We start from the raw sequence: 19,811 nt of genomic DNA on the forward strand, positions 1-19,811 counted from the left end.
AAACATCCATTTTCTTCCTGCTTATAAGGAAAATAAAAAGGTTTGGAGCCCCAGATGCAATGATCAAAAAAAAAAAAAAAGCAAGAACAAACACAGAAAAAGCAGAAAGATATCAAAACACACCCACCCGTGCAAGACACACACTCTAGTGAACACTTCCGCACTCACACTGAACTGTTGGAGACATATGAAAATTTGCAGTTGGGTTTCAAACCAAGACTGCTACGACCACACCCAATGAGAAATTAGTACAACACATGCATGCATGGGGGTATTGTATGGGCTTCAGCACCCAGGAATGCTCTGAATCCACCACATTTGAGCACAATGTGGCGCTGCCACCACTCACTGCCTGCGTTAACAGATGTGATATGCTTTCAAACATGCAAGCTTTTGGTATGAAATGGAGCAGACATAAAAAAAAAAGAAAAAAAAAAGAACACCAAAGCACTCTCTCATGAAAGCATTCACTTCCCCCCACCTTCCTCCAGTGTCTTGCCAATTTTAACATCACTGTCTGTTCCCTGAAACTCGTTGAAGAAGGGGCGGACTTTGAATTCATATGTGACACCCTTTCGGAGCTGCGTCACCACTGCGCTGTCCTCTCCAGGAGTCCGGACCTCAAACACTGACCATTCTCTCCTCTGCTGGCTCTCTGGTGACAGCCTGTACAGCACTTTGTAGCCCTGAACATATTGTGATTGCTGTTCCACCTGGTAAAATAAAACAACAACAAAAAAACATGCATAAATATTCACACACCTTAACATTTTCCAGATTTTGGTAAATCACAACAACAAGCATTATAGTAAATCTTAAGGTTTATTAAGACTTTAAGTTTATTAAGACTGTTACAAAGGTGGAAGTGACAAAAATTTGAAAAGTTTGACATTTATTAGTGTGTAAGGCCTTTTATGTTGGCGAAATTCAATAAAATCAATCAATCAAATGCTTTTGGTTAATCATTAGCTTTAACATTTAATAGAACTCAGCTCAATCTAAAATGATAGATCAGGCAAGGAGGAAGTTATTACAGGATGAGCCAAGACTCCCATTGTAACTCTGGAGAAGCTGCAAAAGTGCAGCTCTTAGATGGGAGAATCTGTTTATTCTCCACCAATCTGGCCTTTTAAAGAAAAGAGACATTTTTGGAAGGGAGTCCTACCTTCAATTTAACGCAAGCTATGAGATGGCAAACGTGTAAAAGAAGGTTGTTTAGTCAGATCAGTTTTTGGCTTAAAAAATGACGTATAGTGTAATAGTAAATGCTGAACACACCATTCCTATAATTAAAAATGTTGGCGGCATCATTATGCAGCGGGCATTTTTTTATTTATTTATTTTTTATCAAAGAGGCTGAAGATGGTCTGAGTTAATGGTACAATGGATAAAATTTAATACATGACAATGCTAAAAGAAATGCTGTTAATAGCTACACAATAATTGAAATCAACTATCGTGCAACAAAAGAAGAGTCAAGAATGATAATTTCGGTTTGCAAAGCTTGTTGTTCAGCAACGTTTAGTTCTACAGCCTGTGTTAATAACCTGACTCCAAAGGAATTCCTATGCAAACACTAATTTACACATTTACATTTCTTCTAAGAAATACAAATTACTCTGTATTCATTATGCATATGCTTTGTATATATATGATATAAAATCCTCAAAAAATACATAACATTTTTCAGTTTTAATGTACCAAGTAATGAGAATGTTTAAGGAAAATAGTGTCAAAATGAAAAACATTGTGGCATCATAGAGTAAATATTAATCTGGGGGCCTTTTACACTAGGCTGAGAATAAATTGAGATGCTAATTCATCACATCACCCATCTGTTTATCCTGATTCTTCTTTTTGACTGCATCTATGCGCCATTTGGAGCAGCAGTGATTTGTGCAAACCACACTATGAGGTCATTGGCCAAAGGTTCCTCCAAGTCTGGAGCTGGTTAAATAGGGCCCAGACTCTCAGAGCAGCCTGTCTCATCCTGTCCTGCCCTCTAATGACTGTCGAAGTCAAACACCAAGGAGAATCTGTTCAGGGCACACGATGTCACAATGCAAAACATTAAAGTGCATCTGATTTAGCAAGAAAGTATCAAAGTAAAATAAGGACGGATTGTTTTGCAAAAGAGCAAATATTGCTTGAAGTTGCAGCAGAACCCATGAAAATAACCACTAACCAGAGTGAAAATATACCTACAGTCCCTCTGGAAGAGAGGCAGCACTGGCTTGTTAAGATTTTACTGATTTCTTTATCCCTCCTATATAAAAAATGCTGCCAGCTCAGGTGGTCTTCATTAGCCAGAAAAATGCAGGATTTACCATAAAGGAAAGGAAAATGTAAAACCTAAAAAAATCTCGCATTGGGAATAAATTTATCGCCACAATTGAAGGAAAGTGTGTCACTTAATGTTAATTCCAGGCCTCCACATGTCGTGTGTTCTAATGGAACATTCCAGCAGGACAAAGTAACTGAAGGTAGTGATGTTTTAAATCAGTCTTGACATGTCAGGATCATTTTCACATGTCCACCGTTCCATTCATCACTCACTGTGACACTTCATCATATCTTGGAATGGAGGGGGTGGCCTTTTGTTAAAGAGGCAACACTGACATTGTTTTTACCATTAAGTGACTCATCCAACAAGTTAATGTCTACAAAGGGATGTTTTGAGATATGGTGTGTGCTCAGTACCAGAAGCCTATTAGTGCCTCATATTCAGCTTGTAGCAGCACAGAAACACCACCGTAAGCTCCCAGCTGTACTTCACCACCTATCCGGTTCAACATCTGGTAGCCATTTCCACCTAAAAGCACGAGCTAGCAAACTCTTCTCCTTTTAGTTGTATTGTTTTAACAGTCAAATGTTTCCAATCTGACCGGGCACAGACTGGCACGCTACACAACTGCAGTGCTTTAAGAAGGCTGGGGCCAGAGGTTTTCGTGTGGTTGGTGTGGAAATAAAAATCAGCAGATTCTTTCTGGCATTCAGTCCATGCTGATGCCAGATGGACACTAGAAGCTTTTTTAGAAGCAGTGTCTATTTTATGGCACAGATGTTAAATGAAAACGCAGCTACTGATGATGTTTTAACCGTATAAAGCTTGTACTCACTGTCCACTGCACTCTGACAGAGGAGGATGAGAGGATGGTGGGGTTGTGGAGGTGGATGACCACATCAGCAAGTTCTCTCTGGATCTGTCGATGGTCTATACCTTGGCTGGTGGGAGGGATGTCTGTGTGGAAAAACAAAACACACACTAAGTAAGAATGAACTAATCAGCAGATATACCTTCATGTAGTGGACTTGAATTTTGAAATTTTCCACATCTACCACAATGAAAATAAAAGTAAGTCATTTTAATTGCATTTCATACATTTGCAGAACATGGTCAAGAATCAGTATAATTACAAATCCTGATTCATTTATGTCTTTTGCTTCTGTGTGAAGGTAGTTTGTACCTTGTGTTTTCACTGCATCCGAGATAGCACTTGGATCACTGAGCCCGTATGCATTGGCTGCTCGCACCAAGAAGAGGTAGACTGCATTAGGCTTTAGGCCCTTCAGTATGAATGACTCGGTTTTCACATGCTCTGCCAAGGTTTGCCAGCTACTCCCGGATGTATGGCTGTGAACACAGGACAGAAATAATTTAATGTAAATCAGTCTTCATTTAAATCAAACAGAAATTGATTTATAAAAGACATGGCTGAAAATCTTCACCTAAAGGCCTCTATTATATAGGAGGTTGGTGTGGCTCCAGAGTTGAGATTTGGTTTCCAGGATAAAGTGATGGAGGTCCGGCTAACATCTGTAACCTCTGGTTTTGAAGGAGCGCTAGGTATCAAGTTTGGGTCTGTTGGTCTGTTTGGCTGGACTGGAGATCCAAATTCTGAGGGCAAAACAGAAATCGCAGGAATATAGAATCAAAGGAAAAAAAAACAAACAAATTACAACATACTCTAAGCCATTTTGTTTTACCTTGAACTTCTAAATAGGCTTTCCATGAAGCTTCTCCACTGGGGGTGGAGGCAATGCAGGTGTAGGAGCCTGTGTCCCCAAGCTGGAACAGCAGAGAGGAAGGAATTTAGATATATGCAAATCACCTAGACATTTCCAACTGTCGGTAGGTACTTCATACCTCGTTTCCCAACAACTATCACCATTATCCTATTTCATATTTGGATAAAATCTGTGGAGAGCAGCTGTCATGCCTGATTATCTCATAGTCATCTCTTTTATGGCAAAGCTTGGGGAAATCAGCCGGACAGGCCAAACGGCAGAACATTTCCAGTTAAATGGAAATATTTACAACATAAGACAATTCCGTAAAAGTTTAAAAAAAATCCACTAGACTTGGTTTCCAAGATTTGAAGACGTTTCGCTACCCAATCTTGGAAACCATGTCCAGTGGATTTTATAAAACTTCTATGGAATGACTATGACCTGGATGACTGAGAATCTTCATCAGCAAATTAAGTCAATATTAAGAATTTCCCTCAATGTAATATCACCGTTGTCAGAATGCTCCTAATTCTCTGACAAAGGACGTGGAAAGTTTAAGTTTAGGTTGCTCTGATGCTAAACATCTTAATAAATTATCCAACATTTCATTATGACAGACACGTTGTGCCTCCTTGGCAAAACAGAAACACATTTGAATAACCTCTTATTTACATGTATTTTAACAATTCATTTCGAAATCTATGTAGAGTTATTTAAGACAGGCTTCAATAGACTTGAACTTTAAATAAATGTGGAATTCAAAACAAAAAAAAGATACAAAAATCATATAAAATATATATATTTATATCCAATCTACAAAAATAAAATGAGAGGCAATGCTTAGGAAAGCTAAAATACAGTTTTCTTACTTACATTTTTAAAACGTCTGCTCTGTTAACTGAAAAAAAAACCTCTAAGACAAACAACTCTGCTACACTTTGTTGGTGATTTATAATCAGCTAAAAGCTACTCTGCTGAACAAAACTATAAAAAAAAAAAAAAAAAAAAACAGGAGGATAAATTTTTTGAATAACAAAACACAATCATGTTCCTCCAAATATTCCCAAACTGCGTCCCTTTGTGTTTTCCAGGAAATAAAACCGATTAAAAATTGATCAGAACTCATGAAACCATATTAAGAAAATAAATTAGCTAACATGCAAAAAACATCTCCAATAAACCATTGTCTGGGAGATATGACAAGTTCATTAATGTAAAGTCGCTGAAGAGTTTCAGCTCGAGAACGATTCAGATCCATGGCCTCCTGCCTGCCTCGCAACAGCGTCCCAATCACGCTCCAATCTTGTCACTGCAAGACACGCCAGCATTCATCAGAACACCGCAAACTGACGTGAACTCTGACCCCTTGACACCTCAATCTGGAAGACACGTCAGCACCCCCTGCTCGTCTTTGCCTGAGAGCGCTCGTCATCACAGGGTCTGCTGTGGAGCCTCGGCATACGGATACACACGGGATGACACACAAAACCTGCTGTTGTTGCTGACTGACAGGAGCTACAGAGTGTTCGACTTCACAGACTCCATTTCAAATCCCGACGACTGACTGACAGCCCACTGAGAGCCAGTTGCTGGCAGAACAACATGCTTTATTTACCAACCAGCAGGGGTTTGCCAAGCTCATTATGGATAGAGAACGGACAACTTTGAAGATTACTGGAACGGAACTTAATGTAATAGAAAAAGCAAATGGGAAAAGCAACACCCTACAGTTTGCCTCGTGAAATATATAGGTACTGCTGTAATCTTTACACATTTTATCATTTTACAGCAACAATTTTCAGTGTATTTTTTAAGTAATTTATAGAAGCGGCCATCACAAAGTAATGTATAGCTCAACATTAAAATTAAGAAAAATCTAGAAAATTCTATTTACCAAATACTGAACACTTGTCTCTAATTTAAAGTCAGTAGAAATACAGGTATCCTGTGAATTCCTAAGAAGTTTATGAGTGAATAAACAGCTACAAGAAACACAGTAGAAAGTTGTTAAAATATTTATAGCAACTTTAAGTTATAAAACCAATTCACAACTCCTGAAGTAAACTTTCCAAGACATGGCCATTGGTCTAAACTGACAGGATGGGCAAGAAGAACAATAATAAGAGAAATAGGTCAATGATAGCTTAGGAAAGCTTCAGGATCCGGAACTTAGGAGAAAGAAATTGTTGAAGGGGAAAATGTATCCATCTCTCTACATTTGTCCTTTATCAGAAAAGGGACACAGTTGATAGAGGCCTGTAAGAAGTCCTGTTTGCTGTTTGACACATATGGAACATGGCAAATGTGGAAGAATCTGGTGTCATGGCTAAATAAAAAGAAAGTTGAACCTACTTCTAAGTTCTCCCACTTAGAAATCATAGCAGAGTTTGAAATCGTCATCATAGGTGCATGTCCACTGGTAGAGACATAATCTAAAATAAATAAATAAATACAAAATCCAGAAATCACAATATATGATTTTTTAACTATTTATTTGTATGATAATTTGAACACCTGTCTATCAATCAGAATTCTTAACCTCAAAGACCTTTAAGTCTGCCTTCAAAATATCCACCTCCACTCCATTTATTTTCCTAAATTAGATGCACCTGTTTGAGGTCGTTAGCTGCATAAAGACACCTGTCCACTCCTTACAATCAGTAAGAATCCAACTAGTCACATGGCAATGACCAAAGAGCTGTCCAAAGACACTAGAGACAACATTGTGCACCTCAACAAAGGGTGGAAAGGGTTACGGAGAAATTGCCTTGCAGCTTGGTGAAAAAAGGTCCACTGTTGGAGCAATCATTAGAAAATGGAGGAAGCTAAACAAGACTGTGAATCTACCTCGCACTGGGGTTCCATTCAAGATCTCACCTTGTGGGCTCTCAATGATCATAAGAAAGGTGAGAAATTAGCCCAGAACTGCACGGGAGGAGTTGGTCAATGATCTGAAAAGAGCTGGGACCACTGTTACCTTGGAAGGTTCCCCTGATTAAACCAGCATGTCAAGGCCCTTCTTAAGTTTACCGATGACCATTTGGATGATCCAGAGAAGTCATGAGAGACAGTCATGTGGTCAGATGGGACCAAAATAGAACATTTTAGTCCTAATTCCACTAACCATTTTTGGAGAAGAAGAATGATGAATACCATCCCAAGAACACCATCCCTACTATAAAGCATGGGGGTGGTAGCATCATGCTTTGGAGGTGTTTCTCTGCACATGGGACAAGGTGACTGCACTGTATTAAGAAGAGGATGACTGGGGCCTTGTGTTGTGGGATTTTGCTGAACAACCTCCTTCCCTCAGTTAGAGCATTGAGGATGGGTCGAGGCTGGGTCTTCCAACATGACAATGACCCAAAACACACAGGCAGGATAAATAAGCAGTGGGTATGTAAGAAGCATATAAAGGTTCTGGAATGGCCTAGCCAGTCTCAAGACATAAACCCAATAGAGAATATTTGGAGGGAACTCAATCTACATGTTTCTCAGCAACAGCCCAGAAACCTGACTAAACGAGAGAATATCTGTGTGGAGGAGTAGACGAAAATCCCTCCTGCAGTGGGTGCAAACCTGGTGAAAAGCTACAGGAAAAGTTTGACCTTGGAATTGCAAACAAAGGCTAGCTCAAAAATCATACAAATAAATAGCTTAAAAAAAAAACCATATATTGTGATTTCTGGATTTTATTTTTCGATTATGTCTCTCATAGTGGACATGCACCTACGGTGACAATTTCAGACCCTCCATGAGTTCTTAGTGGAAAATAGCATGGTGTTCAAATACTTATTTTCCTCACTGTACATACAATTGGGGGGGGAAAATCTACTGAATACTGTCTGGATAATGAATGGAGTAAAAGTGAAAAAAAAACATGTTATAGACTGTATCCAATGTTTTATATGTTGGAACCAATGTCTTACCTTTGCATATCTTATCTGTAGTGCCCCTGTGTCCAACTGTTTGATCCTTGAGTCATGTGTAGACACTAAAACGCTGTCCTTCTTCCACAGGACGGTGGGTGTGGGGTTACCAGATGTCACACAATTTAGGACCACAGTTCCATCCACAGCCACCGTTTGATTGGTGGGCCCCTGTCGTATAACCGGTGGCGGGCGGTCTGACACAACTGGGGAAGAGAGGAAGGAAAATGGGCAATTACGAGAAGCCGTGGAAGCTGCTAATGTGGTGTGGCCTGGTGAAAGGAAACTGGGATTCAGTCAATTATATCCAGCTGAGGGAAAGCAAACACAAAATGTGGAGGAAGGTAAGAAACAGTCCTGTGGAAACTGGGCGGACTGTATGAGGGGAAATGTTTTGTGTTTCTACATTATATAAATAAAAAAGAGAAGATGTGAACAGTGTGAAAAAGTGTTTATCTCAGGTGAGGCATCAAGTTCTTTTAATGTTGTTCTTGATTGTGTTTTAACTTCCTTGATGAGTCTTTAATGCTTAGTAGAAGTAAGTGGAAAATGTTTATCACTCTACTTCAATCAAAAAGGCGTTTTAGCTTTTTCCAGACAGACAAGTGTGAATTACTTCTCATCAGCTCTTCTTTCACTTTTTTAGATCAGATTTGATCTAAAAAAATTTAAATACTCTAACAGCTTGAATTACACTCAAAGTCTTTGACCTGTCATGGTCAATTTATAGATATTTTCACAACAAAAAAATATTTTAGATATCTTTATTTATTCTATTTCATAGTTTTTATGCATTTTAGAGTTATATTTTATCCATATATTATTAATTTATCAATAAACATGTTGAAGTAGGAAGTTCTCAAAAATTATTTGTGAAATACAGGAGCACAACTTCAGTAAATTAAGTGATATCACCTCCTTAAGGACAGATAAAACAGTTTTGTGACCAAAAACTGCATGAATCAAATGCTATTGTCCAAAAAAAACCCCATCAAAATAAATTAAACAACCAAAATATTCATATGATGTTTTCCAACCCATGTATCGTTTAAAAGTGCTCTATAAAAAAAGAAAAGTGAAGCCTTGAAAAGCACAGTGATTATGAAGCTTTGACAATTTTTCTATGGATAAATCTAAGACTATATTGTATGTTTGATTAAAATTTACAAATTGCTGGAATCATAGCCTTGATATTCATGATAATGAAAAAAACGCTCCACCATCAGTTATAGGACAAAATATATAAGATCTCAGTAGTTTGAATGCTTTAGCACACGACCAGCGAGCCCACAAAATTAAAGATACACAGGAGGATACATTTCTTTAATTTCATATTCTCTGTGCTGTGTGTTATTCCTCATGTTCCTACATAAAGTGGCCTTCATCCTTCCTGTCATTATTATTATTCATAGCCCTATTGATAACCATTCCTGTCTACTCCTCTGAAACTGAAATTAATAGAAAACACAGATGATGGCAACATATAATGATTTATGTATGTGTACATAGATCTTTGGAAATGTGTTGTGGTGTAATCTGCGGCTGCTTTGTCTCCGCTTTTGTGTAAGGGATGGTACAATTACTACTGTTGGCCTTAGACTGGCCTGCTCACTTTAATAACTGTTATTATTATCCAGAGAGCAGGACGGAATGAGAAACACAAGAGCAGGCAGAGAGATAGAGCATTCCGTTGTAGGCCTTTAATGAGGAGGGACATTTGGTAAATGAGGGGATGAATCTAGGTGTGTCATAGACAGAGTAATAGCTGCCCAGATATCAGTGGGCCTGGTGGAAGTGAGGCACAGATCGTCCACACGGCTGACAGCGAACGGTTTAGCTGCATAATTAGAGGAGCCAGTCCAGACCTCACCACATGGCCACAGTCTTCCAACATTAGGGAGCAGGCAAGCCAAGCATGGTATACTGAAGGAGACATTAGGCAGCATGAAGCCAGAGCAGCAAGAAAGTGAGCCATGGTCTGGATGCACAGGCACCAGAGAGTCTCAACCTCCTGAGAGGAACACTCCAAACAGGCCAGACCGAACCTCACAAACCTCAATACGGATTGTAATATGCTTCAGAGCACAACCACAATATAACGGATGAATGGGATTTTATTCACAAGCTTTAGATTATCTGAAATTCCAATACATCCAATATATTAACTTCGGTTTTTTTTCTGTGTTACTAAGTGTCTCCCAGGCTTTTCTGCATGTAAAAATATCTGTGAGCCACATGAACTCAAACACCGTGGATACTGTAGGTGTGTTGATCGATTTCTTACATTAATCATGATAATTTCCAACACATTCAGCCATGTCATAACTGGACGATAATGAAGAGGTATCTTTGGAGAAATAAATATAATATATAAATAAAATATATATAAGCCCAATAGACTGACCCAAGTATCCACCAAACACCTGTCAGTGTGGCGCAGTCAGTGGCAGTGACACTGCATGTCCTTCTGACTGGTTTCTCAGACCAGTATGACATTGCATGATTTGTGCAAACATGATCATTTTTGGCAGAAACGGCTCTGCTGCACAAAATGCATGAAAGTGATTGCTTTAGATGGCTGGATGGATGTATGGATGGATGTATGGATGGATGTATGGATGGATGGATGGATGGATGGATGGATGGATGGATGGATGTATAGATAGATGGATGGATGCATGCATCGATGGATGGTTGGATGATGGATGGATGATGCATGGATGGATGATGGATGAATGGATGGATGGTTGGATGGAAGGATGGATGGACGGATGGATGATCCGTAGATTGATGTGGATGGATGGATAGATGGAAGGCAACCAGAAGCAATATGCATTCTTAAAATAATCCCTTTTTGATAATAAAATGTAATTCCATGGTGCTGTGGTTCTCTACAAACCATTTCCACACATTAGGATGGTCACAAGCCAACCAAAAAGTAAACACATTTCAAGAAGAAATGTAATTAAAAAAAACAACCAAATTAGGGAAAAACAACGAGACACAAAACAATGGAGGCTCTTAGAAGACCTTACAGAAGCCACTCAAAGCCTTTTCTGATATTATCAGAGGTAAGTGTGCATGACTTTTTGTTTATGTATGTATGTATGAAGTGTATGTTTATCTTAATTTAATGAAAATAAATAAAAGAAAATAGTAAGTTTGATTGATTTTACAGAGTAGCTTGAAAAAGGAGGATTGCCTACCATCTGTAACCTCAAGCAGGGCCTTGGTGATCACACTGCCAGCAATGTTCAGGGCCTGGCAGCTGTAATATCCCACGTCAGACCGTTCTGCATCTGTGATAGTCAGATCCCCACTTTGAGATACAGAAAATCGGCTGGACGGTTGTGGTGGTTGGTAGGAGAACAGGAGGTTCTTTAAGAAAAAAGGACAAAAAAAATACAAACAGCACCAAAGGTCAATTATAATTGCTTCTGCAATCCTTCACAAAGTGCTTTACAAAAAGTGATTAACACCTCTTCATTTTTTTATTTTGTCCCATTACAACAAAAAAGAATCATACATTTTTATTTTCTGATAAATTTTCTGTCATAGGTCAGTTAAATAGTAGAAAAAACTGGTCATGTTGATTGTGAAGTTGATGCTATTGTATTTTCTAACCCATTATAAAACAACAACAAAAAAATCCCCAAAACAGTGCTTCCAAATTTTTAAAGTCTTGTGGTAGATGGAAAAACAAATATGTAAAATAAAAAGGGGGATGAATTAGGAATGAGTTTTGAACTAAAATGTGTTGCTCTTTCCCCTTTACTTTACCTGACTCCCTTCCCTCTGCCAAAAAATGGCTGGTTGAGGGTTCCCAGTGGCCTCACATTGGAAGGTGACTGTCCTGCCAACTCCAACCACCTGGTTCCTCGGTCTCACCACAAATGCTGGGGGCACTGCAGAACAGGCATTCAAATGGTTAACCACAGAGGAGGCAAACATACCATAGCACAGACTACAGTAGAGAAGATAAGCTCAAAGGCATCACATGTCCAGCATTATTTGAATAGAATATTAAAACTATTTGCTTGCATTCAAATCTGCTTTGGCTTTGTTTTAAATGTGTACATGCAAAATGTGTCTCTGCTTAAAGAGTATAGCATTTAAATCCAAACTATAAGCATGTGACAAATGTAATAAACTGAAGGAAAAAAAAACAATAGTTAGAACCATACTGCTCATTTGCATGTGTAAAGCTATGGACCATTAAAATTTACATGGAAATGGGGAATAAATTTGAGCCATCTGTCCATGCTGACAACTTCCAATAGTGTAGGCCTCACCAGAATGCTGCGGTCATGCATCTTAATGACAAATTCAAGCTCAGATAAAGAGCGCAGTTATAGCCAATTCACAACCATGCAGTTCTGTGATGATACTAGTTTAATGTGTTTCCATTAAAAGAGTTAAAAAAGAAAGGTCAGGAGGTAGTTAACCATACTCTGAATAAGTTCTCACATACAAAAATATATCTTGTGATTTTTAAACAGAAGCTGCATAATATGTAGAAAAATGTAATCTCGACACTGTCATCTCAGATACAAACACAATTTATCCATAAGTTAGGTTTTTTGGGGTGTGTTTGTGCATGTGTGTGTGTATAGGGGTCCTTAGAAAGGGTGAAAAAACAACAAAAGAATGAAATGACACAGCTTTACCTTGAAGGAACAAGATGAGCATTTTTTTTACCCACTAATATCCTTTTGTCACTGTTGCCCGTGACAACAGAAACATGATTGCTGGTTGAAGGGTGGAGAGGTGATGGGTGAAGGATGAAGGGGGGTTGTGATACCTTCCTGTCTCTGTCAGGGTGGTGAAAAGGTGACGGGTGACATTTCAACTTACCAGACATGACTAAAAAGGAAACAAAAAAACAACACAAAATGCCTGGATGAATAAACAAATAAAAAAAAACAGCATGACAAAAAAAAAAGACAGCACAATGTCCGCAGTTATAAATAATCATGGTTTCATCCTGTGGAGAAAGGAAAAAAAAGCCATGTTCTCTACTTGATTTAAAACTCTGGGGAACACATGATACAGTATTACTTCTGGTGATCAGGACAGACGTAAACTGTTTATTCACAAGAAACATTTCTAAGGAGTTGAGACCAAATTCAAGAAATTAAAAAAACACTATTAAATAACATACAGTTATATTTAATGTATCCTAAGAATAAAAATATGGAAACTCATACACATGGAAAGACACAACAAATATTTTAAAAAGATTTTCAAAAGTACCTCCATCTCATCAGATTATGTTATATTATAGGTTTAGTTAAACTGGATCGAAATCAATTGTTGATGTGGATTTTAAGTCTTTCAACAGATTCTCTATTTACATTTTGTTCTTCACTAGACCTTTAACTATGCAATTGTAACTCTGACTACACGTTTAAGTTATTTTTTATCCTGCTGGAAGATTCACCTCCACCTGAGTCTCTTGAAACTTGTAAAAGACTTTCTGTTAGACTCAAACTGCGTTTCTGTGTATCTTAGTAGCTGTCCAAGCAAAAGAGAAGCATTCCTGTAACATGAGGCTTCCACTTTCAGAGCATCTTGAAAATATTACAAATGTTCCTTGAGTAGCTTGAGGAAAATTGCAATAGGACTTCCTGTATCTTCATGGTAAACGTTTCAGATTTCTACTTGTAAAATTGTATAATCGTGTATTATTTTTATTTCCCCCAATAAGGAAATAATATTTTTTTAAATTACATAATTTCATTGCAAAGAGAAAAACATTTATTTGTGTATTTCTTTATTACCTTGGGTTTTCAAAAAGTTTATTAAGGGGTTACTACCCAGATGCAGCCAAAATCACACCTCAAAAAACTTTTTGAAGACCCTAATCAAACAAAGCCTTGGATATTTAAATTCGGTTCATAAAAACACAAGGTGAATGTTAACTGTCACACATTGGTCATAAATCTCCTTCTGGCCTATCCATCACTTTTTAATCAGTCAGTTTCAGCGGCTTCCATAAAAACATAAATGCTGTCAGTCAGAATAATAACTTAACTCTTCCTCCTCCCCCAGCCTATAGCTGGCCTTTAAAATGCAAATGAGACTCCCATCAAACACTCCTATAACAGGATCTTCATGACTATCTGTTGTAGATATCCACAATTATGGGACTTTGGCAAATACGCACCAATCACTCACCTCAACTCCGTTTATATAACCACTGATATGTGTCTAAGCCTTTAATGAGGTTACTTAAGCTTCCGCATGTGGCTCTGATCATAGCTGCAGATAAAGAGCATAAGGGACACCTTAAATCTAAACTAGTTTAATAGTTTCTGCTTTCTGTTAGTTTTTTAGCATAACAGAGATTTTTTTCTCATTTTGAAATGTTTGTTTAAACATTTTTCATGATTCAATGGCATTCATTTCCAAATTTAAATCAGAACTCCATTTTATGACAACAGATGGATGGATGGCAAACTCCTGTGTTCCATTCTTTCCATTCCTTTTTTTTATACTTATCCAAACCTAAGAACATATTTTTCATCTAATTCAATTTTATCCCAAATTTCCATATTATCAACTAGACTAGTTGGAAAGGAAAAATCCTTGAAATGCTTTGTGATGTATCGTCTTAAAAATTTTTGTGTTTTGGGGTTCTTCTAGGGTATTATATTGGAAAAAGATGTTTAGCCTGTAGTATTCCAAAAACAACATGTTTTTAGATTTTTCTTCCAAAAAGCTTTTGGTATTTATCACCACTATAACAGTGCAACATGTGCTGACAAATAGGTTCCTCTTATTCACACTCTGTTGGCACCAGCTCCTAGCTGCCATCCAGTCCCTTCGCATGGGTTATTAGCAACACTGCTCTAGGGACCATAATGCCTTTCACTACTTTTTTCTACACATAAATCAGCACTAACAGCAAAGTGAAGCAGCTTAGAAGGAAAATAACACATTGATTTTCAAACTCCAACTTCAGTGCAGCCTAAAAAATGAATTAATATTAACATGACATTTACTGATAAAACTTAACAAAGAATACAGATTAAAAATTATCTTGCCTTAACAGACAGAAAAAAATTATCAATCTAATTCTTAACATTTCCTAACCTATAAGTTATCTTTAAACAACTCTTTGCAATATTCTCTTATGGCTTAGATTAATGATTTCACAGTGAAGCCATAAATATGGGAACTGACTTGGGCGATTATATGTTGGTTCAATCAATCACTTCAGTGTTTTTCTTGACATATTTAAAAGTCCAGAGGAGTTGTAGCTGGCTGATAAACAAGCATGTAAAACAATAATTCACTGATTGAGTTAGTTACGGGAGCAGAACCCATTGAAAGAAAAATAGCCCTGGGCGCCACTTCACAGTGTTGTCTTTGTTCACTGAGAATCTGACCACAGAAGGTGAGAGAAATCCCCCTGGCTGCAAAATTTGAGAATCCGCTTCTAAACTATGCAGCTCTAAAAGTTCATAGGAATTCAATGGGACTTAACATTTTGCCAAGATTACTGGCTGAGTAATAATTCAATTAGCTCAGAAGATAGGAGGACATATAGATAAAATAATGAGACATCGTGACATTTTAACTTTTTTTTTGAAAATTAAGAATATCCTTGTATTGGCCAGGTAAAGCTTTCAGAAATCACAAGCTGCACTCAAAGTAAATATGTAGTTATTGAATAAATGTGTATTGACATTGAGCTAATCAAATACAGACCAAGAGTTGGGGTAAAAAAAATGTTTGAAGAAGACCTTTACTTCTTGTATTCTAACAGTTTGTACAGAATGTACAAATTTCAATATTTTTTTATTTTGACCATCCCTTTGGCGTATCGACCTTTCTTTCTTGTTTGATAGAAGCAGGGTTCCTACAGCATAAGGCAAGTTAAATTCAAGACTTTTTAAGACTTTTTAATGCCACTTGAAATAAAAATGTAAGACCAAATTCACAAGAAACACAAGAAAAACCTGCTTCCAACAACTTAACCCAAAGGTTTATTATTACATAAACCACTGCACCAATCTTTCAAATTTAAAAAAAGCTTCCCATACAGGAAGAAAGCTAAAAACACACAAATGACAGACATATCTTAACAATTATTTAACTGAATTCACAAACTTTGTTTTAGCAGGGAACAAAACTAATCAGTTTTAAAGCCACAACATAACCAGTGCTAAGTCTTTTTTGCAGCTATTTTTCTTTGTATCTTTTTCTTAGTATGTTTGATTTGGTGATAAGTGGAGGCGTTGTAGAAACAAGGGTGGAACAAAACTGAGAAATACCGGCTGTTTCTCTGTAACTCGATTTTGACGCTTTGTGTTTCGCGTTTTGCTTGTGACTCCACTGCCCTAATTGCTGTCGTTCAGAGCTTGAATCGCTTCTTGCACAAAATACACTGTGCCTCATGTATGTTACCTGGTACTGGTTTTAGCCATGGAAAAAACTCTTGGCTGGATAGCCAATTTTCTTTACATTTACACTTGCTCATATTTTCCAGACAAAAAGTAAATGGCGCATCTCCTAAATGCCCCGGCCGCAACAACGCTTTTATTGGTTCCGCTATCGGGATAGAACCAATAATGGCGAGCCATTATTTTTTTTTAAATAAAAATAAAGGTCAATTTTAATGTTTTATTTAGATTACAAAAATAAATCATAATAAAAATAATCCTACTTATTATGTTTTAAAAATTAAGACCTACAAAAAACTGATTTAAGACATTTTAATACCAATTAAGGCCTTAGTTTTATTTTTAAGAATTCGATGCCTTTAAAGACTTTTTAAGAACCCACGGGAACCCTGAGTAGAGAGGGAGTCTTTTAATACTTTCATAATAACACTACTCTAAAGATAGACAAGAACAAACAAAAAATGCACCTTGAAAAAAAAAAATTATGAATAAATTGTGATTACTTTTCTCCAAAAACATTGAAAAAATCTTGACTACTTTATAGTAAGCTGAATTCTCACCTTTAAGTTATGTAATTCTGCTGTACATTACATTATTGCAGAAGCAAAGAAACAGTCCAACTCTGAAATTTGATGCTGGCTGACGGGAATGGCCGCTAAACCGACAGACTAAACTGTTCCTCCCCACATCACAGATTTCTTCACTACTACAGCGACATCCTACTACCTCTACATCGTTCCCCCTGCTTTGGCCCATTTAGACCTACAATTACCCAGCTTTTCTTTCCATCCCTGTGCCCGCGTCTGTAATTAGAAGCATGTCATTTCCGAGCGTGGGACTGCGGCCGGCTTGCCTTTAATTAGCTGGACTACTCTACCCACAGCCTCGCTGGCCTCTGTGCATCATGGGCTGCATAAACTTAACTCTAAGGAGAGAGTGGAAATTGTTCTAGACATCAGTCAGAGTCTGATATAAACGATATAATTCCTGACATGCCATCATTCTTTTAACATTCTTCTTCATAACTGTGGCAAGAGAGTTTTCTTGGCTAAAGTGAAGCCAGTTTAAAAATTTGCTAAATTTAACTCTTACCAGATTGGGAGTTGAAAAGCATGATATATGAAAAAGGGGTCAGTACTTTAGTATCATCATGCAGACAGCAGGGGATTGCCCTCAGGTTAGGACATTTAATTTCCACAGAGGACGGGAGGTTTTTCACATTTCAAATTTGATTATTAGTCTGGAGAACAACTTATTGAGCCATGCATCAATGCAGTTCCTTCTCATTAACTAACCTTTCTCAAGAAGTAGAAAGAATTAAGGGGAAGCAATAAGAGCAGGAGAAGTATTGACAGGCGTATTGGCAGGTGGACCTAATTTTATACCTCAAACCAATCTAAAGATTGGTGTCTCATAGTGCAATGTGGGGATTAACTGTGAAGGGTAGCCATGTGTAAATTAATGATCTACATTTTCATATAGGAGGTTGGCAGAATAATTGGATTGCCTTGTCCCTTTAAATTTCTGCCGTGCACTCTGTTGGTGGTGACATTAATATGTCTTACATCAGTGCAAAAATTTCTCTCAACCCACCCGTTCATCCCCCCCAGGTCCAATTCCGATCCCGTTATGCATCAATTGTGAGCCAACCCTCCACCATAGGCATACGCTCTATTGCCCTCCATCCAATCCTTACTCTTTGTGCTCAAAGCTTCCTCCTTCTGCCCTCCCCTCTTGTCTCACCAGACTCCAAACATTCCTATTAGTTTGGCGTTAAATGGCCCCTGTGTTCCTCTGAGTCTCAGGAGACTTTTGGGGTGATCCCACCCCCCATTTTCTCTGAATGGTTTCTTTCTGAATGTTCACACTCTGTGACCAGCTGCTTTATAGTCTGGCCATGTTAATAAGAGGTCCAATTGAGAGGGCCACAGGAGACACACACATATATTCCATGAGTTTAAAGAATAGTACTGTAAGGCTGACAACATGGAGGAGGACATGCCTCTGGAGAAATGCCACTTATATAAGGCAAATGAAATCGATTGTTGCTTGGCTCCCATGTTCACTGCTCTACAGCTGTTATCGATTTTAGAATTCCTTTTTATTAGAAATCAATCAGCTAATTGAGAGAGAACAGTTTAAAGTGATGACCATATCGTGGCCAAGTTGGTGCCTATTATTGCTTTGTGGCAGGACTAAATCACTTTTCAATCAAGCTGCACTAAAACTCATAATGGAATTGAATTTAGAACAGTTGTTTAAAAGGCTGTAAAAGTGTATGCAGCAAACAAAACAGTGTAAAACTTACTTATCTGGCTACTTATACTCTAATATTGCTTACCATGGACGGTGAGCGTGGCTGATGCCTCCGCCTTGCCCACCATGTTTTCGGCCACACAAGTGTAGGAGCCTACATCAGCCGAGATCACACGTCGTATCTTCAAGGTGTGGTCCTCACGGATCTCATATCTGGATTTATGAAGGTAAAAATTACTTAAATATGACAAATGTGCTGAAATAACCAAATAGATTGATAAAATGATCTAAGAGTTTTTTGTTTGGATAATTCATACCGTCCTTTGGGCAGGTCGCCATCGTCTTTCCTCCAGCGTACAGTTGGAACTGGGTCCCCTCGAGCCTCACACCTGAACTCCACACTTTGGTCCACTAAGACCACTGTGCTGCTTGGGCGACGCACAAAGCTTGGACGCTCTGCATTAATGCAACAGGAAGTCAATTATGCAGAGAGGATTAATCTTTAGCTTTTACTAACAGATCTGTCCGTCTAACACAAAAACATAATCCATCAAATAATCTGTTGTTATATTTCTCTCTGAAGTAACAAAGTAGGTCAAACATGTATTTAATTTTTAACCAGTCTTGTCAAAATATCATCTTTAAAAACAAAATCTTTTTACAAACTCAGTTTAAAGAAAATAACAGAATTTAAAAAAATAACCTTTGTATGTTAGAACATTTCTAGACATGTTTATTCAAAAGGTAAAACACTATAATTAGCACTAAATTAAGATTAAAATAAGACTACTTTTTGAGCTGTCTGAACTACACAGAAAATAGATCAGATAGAAAATAGACTGTCACCATGAAAATATAAGACGCATTAGACCATTTTTGTGATGTTTACATGACAAACTATCCAAATAAAATATAATTTGAATTTTTCTCAAACAATTAAAATATGTCTTTTGCATTGCCACACTCTAAAAACAGAAAAAGAAGTGATTTTATTTTATAATGAAATTAAAGTTAAAAACAGTTTATAATTGTCACTGTGTTTTTAATCAACCAATTAAAGCTTCCAATAGACAGACATTATAAAAAAAATGCTAATTTCATGCATGAAGAGTATATAAAAAAACAGAAATCATCTGATGTATTATCACTCCAGTTGGTGCTTAGAGTAGAAAAATTAACTTTGCCTTTTGGGATTAGTATCTGGGTT

At 37.5% G+C, this 19,811-nt stretch overlaps 1 protein-coding gene across 3 annotated transcripts in view; it reads right to left on the reverse strand.

Moving 5' to 3' along the window:
- Window positions 1–19,811, reverse strand: part of robo1 (roundabout, axon guidance receptor, homolog 1 (Drosophila)) — a 169,924-nt gene that overhangs the window by 36,721 nt on the left and 113,392 nt on the right. For 2 of the 3 annotated variants that reach the window (XM_038292000.1, XM_038291997.1), the window contains exons 5-15: window positions 18,922–19,060; window positions 18,690–18,817; window positions 12,795–12,803; window positions 11,721–11,845; window positions 11,147–11,318; window positions 7,941–8,146; window positions 3,988–4,069; window positions 3,730–3,898; window positions 3,468–3,634; window positions 3,120–3,241; window positions 482–713 (exon numbers count right to left, since the gene is read on the reverse strand). In XM_038292000.1, coding sequence (XP_038147928.1) covers window positions 482–713; window positions 3,120–3,241; window positions 3,468–3,634; window positions 3,730–3,898; window positions 3,988–4,069; window positions 7,941–8,146; window positions 11,147–11,318; window positions 11,721–11,845; window positions 12,795–12,803; window positions 18,690–18,817; window positions 18,922–19,060 — 1,551 coding nt within the window. The remainder of the gene's footprint in view (window positions 1–481; window positions 714–3,119; window positions 3,242–3,467; window positions 3,635–3,729; window positions 3,899–3,987; window positions 4,070–7,940; window positions 8,147–11,146; window positions 11,319–11,720; window positions 11,846–12,794; window positions 12,804–18,689; window positions 18,818–18,921; window positions 19,061–19,811) is intronic. The other variant, XM_038291999.1, reaches the window with a different exon arrangement.

The sequence above is a fragment of the Cyprinodon tularosa genome, unplaced genomic scaffold (genome assembly GCF_016077235.1).
Source record: "Cyprinodon tularosa strain WSP-4 unplaced genomic scaffold, ASM1607723v1 ctg305, whole genome shotgun sequence".
Taxonomy (NCBI): domain Eukaryota; kingdom Metazoa; phylum Chordata; class Actinopteri; order Cyprinodontiformes; family Cyprinodontidae; genus Cyprinodon; species Cyprinodon tularosa.